The 8,716-nt window shown below is 35.3% G+C and overlaps 1 protein-coding gene across 1 annotated transcript in view; it reads right to left on the bottom strand.

The window, feature by feature from the left end:
* Positions 1–328: 328 nt before the first annotated feature.
* The window catches only part of SDCCAG8 (SHH signaling and ciliogenesis regulator SDCCAG8), a gene marked incomplete at its 5' end in the record, with an annotated part of 37,212 nt that continues 28,824 nt past the window's right edge, over positions 329–8,716 (bottom strand). The window contains 2 exons of the mRNA XM_010172172.1: positions 329–440; positions 2,325–2,467. Of these exons, the coding sequence (XP_010170474.1) occupies positions 329–440; positions 2,325–2,467 (255 nt within the window). The remainder of the gene's footprint in view (positions 441–2,324; positions 2,468–8,716) is intronic.

The following is an 8,716-nucleotide window of genomic DNA, read 5'->3' as shown; positions in this document are numbered from 1 at the left end:
GAGTATTTTTCACTGACACAGCTGCCATTTGAGGTGAAGGGAAAAAAGGATGAAAGAAGGCAGACCGTAAGCCAATAAAGTTCATGTGCAACAACTATGGATGTACCAATCCATTAAAAACACACCAAGTTCAAAATGCAAAACTAATGCCACTAGAAAAATGTAACTTTTATACCTTCTTTAACACAGAAAACCTGTTCTGGCAGGAAGCGATCTGAGAGGAAGAAAAAGAGTACAGGCTAAGGAAAAGTTTCATTTCAGTAGAGGATCTCTTACTCTGCGACTCAGGAAAAACAGACAACTATGTGAGAACATCTCTAGCTCTTCCCTACCAGTCTAAGTACATGGGGACAACAGATAACAGTTCAGCAGCAACGAATCTCTCATCTCTTTTTTTCCCCCCTTCTTCACCCATGACAGCAATGTCACCTAATGTATTCCTAGAAAGCAGACAGACGCTCAAAGACAAGGAGGACACAAAAACCTACAGAGAATAAAGTATTACAGAATTTGGGGAATATCAAGGAGAAAGATTTGAACCTATTTCCCATGCTTCAATGTATAAATTTTTCTGACAATTAGATGTCAGCATAGAAAACATTTCACTACTTATAAGCATACTTATAAACAGAGGCCATAACAGGAACACAAAGTATAAAAAAATAAAATAAAGATTAGGACATTGCAGAAGAGCGGCTCCACTAGATCAGACAAAGAAGCCGTGGCAGTTCAGCATCTGTCTCAAAAAGTAGATGTCTGTGAAATTCTTTGCAAACAGGGCCAGCACAGAGTATTACTTGCCCAAAGTACTGTTCCCAGCCTCCAGTGATTTGCATCTCACAAAATTCCCAAGCTAGAGACCATTGATTGAAAAGCTACCTGAGTCATCTGTACGTTAGGTATCCAGCCTCAAGTACTTTGCCATCTAAAAGTAAGCAAGAGTCCCCATTTTAACAAGTTGGGTATTTTCACAGGAAAAAAAAATAAAAAAATTGGCTAGTCAGATTTCCTCCAAGGTATCCAGAGTTCTATGGCATATAATCAGCTTTTTGCTAAAAGGAGCGTGGTAAGCCATTTGGTTAACTATCACAACAAATCATTATTAATAAAGTTCTGCTAAATCCAAACTTTAGATATCTTAACAACTCACCCAAAACTTTTTTCAAGTTCATTAACCTCTAGCATATTTTTTCTCTAAATACAGGCTGTTAGAGTGGTACTTTCTTCCATCTGTTAAACAACCGTGCTCTGAATTACACAGAAATGTAGTTGAATAAAAAAGCAATTCATTGAATTTAATAGTTTAGGCGAGGCTCTATTTTATTTCCAGTTACTCAATGGCAGAATTCTCACAAACTCCAAAGAGTAAAAGACTTGAATAAACCTGCAGAATTCTCTTAAGTGATAAAAATCTGTGAGTTTTCCCCTCTGACACGTAAAATTGGAACCAACTTAACTTTTTTTCCTTAACAACTGAGTAAAAGCTGCCAGATTTGTTTCTGGATGTTCACTCTTGGGGAAAGCAGGGGGATGGAACAAAACAAAACCCACATACACAACCAAAACCCTGTAGTCAGACAATAGCATTTTCTGTGGTAATAGGAAAAATTGCTGCTGTTACCAAAACTCGAGCTGCAATGAATAACTGTCTTGTTAACCTTTTGGTGTTTTCTAGAAATGTGTAATGAATGGTACAGCAAGTGGCTTTGGGAGCTATATCCAAGGATGGAATAAGCTCAGTCCCTTCTCGTATTGTGTTTGCATTGTACCACATCTCCACTGAGCAAGTGACTTAAACACTCTCCTCACATACTTGAGATTACCTCCTATTCACAGACAGTATTACCTTTTGATTGTTTAATCTTCAATGAAGCTTAATAGGATTATGCTCATTTATATGTTCCTGGTTATTCTGCTACAGAAACTTCAGGTTACTGATCTGAGAACTGCTATGTTTAAAGGTGCTATTGTACACTACAGTCTCAAACAGCATTTAAAAAGTCTTTGTCCTATGAAACATAGCAACAACAAAACGAATGTAGCTGCATTCTCTGCTGCTCTTCTTCCTGCCCAAAAGCATGTTACCTCATCACTGGAGCTGAACATTGCTTTTTCTTCACACTAGTAATTCACTCCCATTTATTACAGATCATAACTCACTTTGTAGTTCATAATTCACTTATTTAAATCTCCACTTTTAACATGACTGAGGGCTGTCCATGCAGTTGATGAGTGCAAGTATCTATAACAACTGTGGGGAAGCCTGTGGCAAAAAATTAGCAGAATGAAATTGGTACTACAGCATGTAATAGGATAAGGGGTACCTGGTGAGGTGCAGTTGGTGCTCAGATTTACTCAGCAGCTCTGTCAGTTTTAGGCACTCCTCTCTGGCTCCTGTCACATCCTGCTGGGCTTGTTCCAAACGCTGTTTGTTTCCATTCAGCTCTAATCCCAGTTTTTCTATTGTCTTAGAAAATTGTAGAACCAAAGAAGAAGCCATTTAAGAAATGCACAGAGATACATTTTAAGACTATAAATCTTACTGTGATTAAAGCTCCTGAAAAATAATGCACACAAAAGTACTTTGTTGATAAAAACTGCAAAACAGGCAAATTAAAGTACATGAAATTACATTTTTATGACAGCCAAAATGCATATAATATTTAAATACATAATCAAATTGCCTTCATATGGCTTAAGAGATCCATACATTCAATCATTTTCTGATTTCCTCATGTGAAGGCTTCCATATTTGTGTCCCAAAGTCACTGTATTAGAAAGCCAGAAGGCAGCAGAACAGTGGCAACCTTGAGAAGCTGCTGAGCGTAGGATAGCTCTTGTGGTCATTCACTTTACTTATCGATTACATAAACAATGACATGTGGGAGTTTAGCTTTGTCATATTCACACAACACTATGCAAGAGAATAAAGGTAATTTTGCCATTTCACCGTTCTTGAAAACAATTTATAACTGAATCCAAAACATACCAGCTGCTGTTAATCCTGTCAGTTTTATATCATTACTCCTTACTTGTCAACTACACCAAGTAAGTAAATCTAACTTAGTTGATGAGTCTATTAATTTATTTTACAAATAATGATAAGCCAACTTGCGTGACCAGCATCTTTGATTCCAGTGAAACATAACTGACTTACTACTTCTAACTGAATCATATTGTCAACGATTTAAACATTTTTCACAAATATTCTCAGAAGGAGTACATTTTGCTCTAAGTCCCTATACAACATACAAGTGCCTGTAAAATACATCTGTACCATAATACTATACTTTGTGCTAAGGATGCTTTTAAGGAGGCCAGTGTAGTACAGAATAAGCTAACAATGCAATTTTATCATGCAGTAACTATTCTGCACTAACTCCTCTACATAAATATTTATTCATCATTGAGGCTGGAGGGAACTTGCATGTTTTTCACTCAACTAAACTGTGAAAGGTCATTTGTAGTACAGAATAAAATTGTCCAGATAAGGAGTTAGTGCTGAATAGTTATTATACTTTAAATTCATACTATAAATTATTTTGTGATAGCTTCCTCATGTAGACAAGCCTCAATATCTTCTTCAGTTAATGAAATTATTCATTCAAATATCATACAAGAACAAAGGAACGTAATTCAGTCCCAATATTTGCACTTGAAGCACCTTCAAAATAATGTTGTCTCCTTTCCTCCCATGAAAATATTAACCAAACCACTTACAGTAAGTCATGATGTCACAAACACAATCTCTTAATCCAGAAAAAGGTTTCATAATGTTGTTTTTTAAATTTATTTTTAATTTTGCTAAATACTTAACTGTACACTTTTTTCTCCTAAGAGCACTCAACAAAAGTTCATGAAGGAAATTTTGATTAGAATTTGAATGTCACCTTGCTTTATCAAATAGACCACCTATCAAATTAAATCAGTAATTCCAAGTTTGAATATAAAGACAGTGAAACTATCTGCAAAATCGCTAGTATCCTTCCCCTCTAAAGAATGTAGCAACCTCTTACACTGACAGAATATTTTAAAACAAGGTGTGCAAAGGTATTCAGTTACATATGCTTTGCATTTTCATTTATTTCCAGAGAGCTTTGCTTATTTTAAATAGAAGAACAGAAGTCTTGGTGGGTTCTCTACACTCTGTTCTTCTTAACACCAGCAGTTCATTATGTTATTTCTCCATTCGTAGTAAACAGGGACATAAGTTCTTCATTATCTTTAAAAGTTAAAGATAGGCAAGTCCTTAAACATTCTTAAAATTTGTTTTAAGAATACATCCTTTCAGCATAGCTTTAAAAAAAAAAAATCAAACCACAAATTCATTGAAAAGCATCAACTAAGTATTTGAAAAAGCACAACCACAGCTGAGAACATAAATACACTCTAGATCACTCCTTCAGGGTAAAGTTTCAAGGAACAGATGGACTTTACACCATTGCCTTGAGTTAAACAGGCTCAATCAGGTTTTGACACAGACCCACAGAAGGAAGCAAATTCCAAGTGCAAGAACCTCTGGTGAAAATACTCTGCTTCCCTCAGCCAGATGTTGAACCTGCAGGGTTGAATCCAAGAATACATCCATAGATTTTAGTTGCCATGAAAATGCAGAAGGAAGTTCTCAGACAATGACTCCATGAAAAGATCTTTAAAGATTCATAACAGTCTTATGATTTCTATAAAAAGTATCAAGAAAGCAAACACAGGTTTTGAAGAACAATTTTACTTCTACCACTTTCATCAGTAATTCAGTAATTCTGAATCAGCTCCTTTACATACACACGTGTGTGTGTTTGTGCACGTTTTGGATGTATATAAGTATATACAAATATATCTTAAAATATCAATATTTAGAGGTACTCACAGCATGAGCTATACAAAGAGTAGGAATTCTACACAAGAATTCTGACAATGACCATAGCAGAAATGCCAGATGACCTCACAAGAAAGGGATGTCAGAAAAATGCCTCCCAAGAGAACATGCTAACAGCAACTCAGAAACCAGAAGCATCTACTCCAGGTATATTTAGGGATAACAGCTTAATTTTTCTTTTTGAAAGATCAGAAAATGTTCATTGAAAATAATTTTGTAGGAGCCACACATCATAGTGCTGAAAACAGACAGCCATACTCTGAATGTTACATGTTACTTTTGTTTAAACACTCAGACAATAGTTTGAAACCTGTGAAGCCTCAGAACTGGAGACTTGTTCATACAATAAAACCCAACATGCTTCTCTCTCCTGTAAACAATAACAGTCTCACAAATGTACACACTCTATCCTGAAACATGTCAAGTCTGGTCCATCACTAAGTCATCACAATATAATCAGAATTTAAAATATGGAGAAATTAGAGACCAATGAATCATATTCACTGTTCCTGTAGGGAACCTTATGAGGCAGCATCTTTCCAAAACTGCTCAGACTCAAACTAGTTTTCATGTCACTTCAGTTGCCATTTCTTCTACCGGGAAATTACAAGCAGTTCTGTAGCTGCTATCTGGGCCCCAGCTTAATTGTAGGGAGAGAAACAGAAACAAACCACTAACTAAAGCATTTTGCTGACAACTCTGCTTCTCATGCAGCGATAATTTGAACCCTCAGTGCCTATCACTTGTGATACAGCTTTTTACAACACGATCATAGAGTATTTCTTCAAGGTACTTAACTTTTCAATGTATGTGAGAGACAAGAGATGGAGCACAGAACTGCAAAAAGACAGATGACAATCTTGCATTTAAGAAAATCTTAAACAGATTTTCAGTATAACAAGGAACAGAATTATCATAATGTATATGTACAACAAGACTACATTAAGGTTGGAACAGGAAACTTCTGGTGCTTAACTCCGCAACTTTAATATTCTTATTACTTCTCCACATAATTTTAAAAGTACTATTTAATCTGTCTTGCACTGCAGTTGCCTAAACTCCCAGGAATATCAACAGGCACTTTGCCATTGAAAGATGGCAGGCTAAACCTCAGCAAGAGAAATGTCACTATTAGAAAGTTGAAACGCATTAATGCCATTCTACATGAATATCCAATTCAATTACAAGAAAAATTTTATGAAACAAATATTAAAGCATTGGTGAAATATCACTACAGTAAAATTTTATTCTCTATCAATTATTCCTTTTTGAGTATTACCACCAACCACCTTTTATATTTTAATTTTTCCACTTTGAAGCACAAAGGACCCTTCTATTTTTTTTTTCTTTAAACACTTAAAATGAGTGTTTCACTCCTCATTCATTAGTTTATGATGAGCTTACAAATTACCTTCTAATTCTCACAATGCATTTTTAGGTTAACACACTGAAGATGCTCATTCAGTGTCATAAGTGCAACTTACTGGAAAACATAAAAGATGATTTCTCATACACTGGATCAATCTTCAAATACCCTCTTCATAAATTATCTGAAATTATCTTCACCTGACAATACTTATGTATGTTGTAAAAATGTGCTGTTTAATTAACTAGACATCTCTTTATCTCTACAAATTCTGATAAAATGAAATAATACTTTCATTGAAAACAAGCCAAATTAAAGATTAAAATAATTGTTTAATTCTTTTCATACTGATGCTGATTCTATTGTATGCAAAAAATGCAACTTTAAATTCTGAACTAACAGATGTTTTTCACAGAATTTTAAATAGCAGCAAACTGACAGAAGACAAATGCTTTTAAAAAAAAAAAAACAAATGAGAATGATTAAGCAGTGATAAAAGAACTCATAGTCTGAAGTAAATGAAAAAAACACTTTAGAAGACTTAACAAAATCAGAATTATACTAAAACCAAATGAATTCACAAGTGATTTATCACATTCACTGTTGTACCAGTATGCTCACACATTAGGTAAGAAAATACACAATATAACCTGAAAAATAAATTCTGCACTGACTATACCATTGCACAAATTCTGCAGAGGAAAATATTTTTGTGAATTTACAGCACTTTGTTTTTGTTTCATACTTTATTCTCCACCATTATTAGAAGATTAAAGGAGCATAAAATAGAACCAAAAATAGAAGAAGAAATATAAAGTAATAAAAAGTAAATAAAATTACAATGTTTGTTGGTATTTGCAGGTACATCCCCAAAAGGCAATCAACATCTATAAAAAACACATACACTTAAAAATTCATACACAGGAAAATTTTACAGGCCCTGATGCTCACATGCTAAGTTTTATTTACTAACCTAGTCCTTCAAACTAATTATATCAGTGGTAGTGCACAGGACTGAGGATATAATTAAGATCTTTCTAAAATGTGCCACCACAATATGGACATTCATAGACACTTAAATATTAATTATAACAGTGACAGGAAATTTTTGCACTGTTTAACATTGATCTCTATCCATGTTGCCTTCTTTGTTTATCAGATACCAATTAATCAGGGACAGAACAATCATACCCTATTATAATGTTATTTTTAAATTATTTTTTAATATTTTAATTCAAAAACTCTGACAAAACAAGACAGTTCTTGTAGCAAGATTTTGAGTAGTTTTACTTGGAGGAAAGATGACTATCAGTCCATGTGCAGCAGGGGTCACTTGCAGTCATTTCTATCCTAATCCTGGTATCAATCAAGCAACTCTAGGTTCTGAGTGGTCTCTAAACCTCAGACCTCCCAGGCATGGCCATCTGACACAGCATATTGCACCTGAAGAACTATCCAACTTTGTAAAGAGAGTTAGGGCCATCACAAAGTTAACCCCCGCCACATCCCAACGATGTTTTTCTCCCTTCTGCACTCCATGCGAATTACTGCTGCTTCCCATTCAAATCTGAACAAGGATATGAAGCAGTTATGAAAATTAAATTTGGTTTTAAAGGAGAAACCTCCTTTCTGGAAGTATAATTATTATAAAGATGTGGGAATACACAAATATATATTAAGAAATACAATGTACACAAGGCTTAAAAGAGTCCACAAAGACCATCTCTTTCAAAGATGTCAATTAAAAAAAAACCACAGGACAACTGCAAATTCTACAAATTATTTATGCCCAAACAAAAATGTGAAAAACTTTCATGACATGAAAGGCAACTAGTGAGAGTGGAAACATAAGAAGAGAAGTAACCCCAATAAACACCTATGGTTCCTTTGAAGGGTTTTCCCTATGGCTGGCTGACAAATCAATTGCTCTCTAAAGACCCGAAGGACAAGCAAAGACACAACCTAGATAAGCAGCGTAGGCTGTAATTTGTTGGATGGCTATTATTCTAGCCTGACCTGGTGGGACTCTAGAATTCCTCAAAGAGAAGTAGTTTTGTGACCACTTTGTAACTTGTACTGCAAAGAAACGGCACCTGGCTGTACTGTGGCACCCCACGTGCACCACTAAAAGGCAGAGCCTCAAGATGAGAGCCATTACCTAAGCAAAGATCAGCAACCACAAAACCTCTGTTTCCAAAAAGATTGAGAATTAAGACAGGATGCTGCAGTTTGCTAGGAATAACAGGGGTGCTGGAAGAACTTCCCAGGAATAGCATGGAAGGGGGCTGCCCTTAAATGTACACATTTTAAATCCAGTGGAAGCAAACCTTCTACCTGTAACTGTTAGCCAGGTGCCCTAGTTTTTAGCTGGAACAGAGCTGGGTTTCTTTTTAGTAGCTGGAATAGTGCTGCATTTTGCTCTCAGCCTGGGATTTGTTATGAGAGAAACATGGATAACATACCAGTGTTGGCAT

The sequence above is a fragment of the Antrostomus carolinensis genome, unplaced genomic scaffold (genome assembly GCF_000700745.2).
Source record: "Antrostomus carolinensis isolate BGI_N321 unplaced genomic scaffold, ASM70074v2 scaffold14887, whole genome shotgun sequence".
NCBI lineage: Eukaryota > Metazoa > Chordata > Aves > Caprimulgiformes > Caprimulgidae > Antrostomus > Antrostomus carolinensis.
Note: the sequence above shows the minus strand (reverse complement) of the source record. Positions and strands in the feature narration are given on the sequence as shown.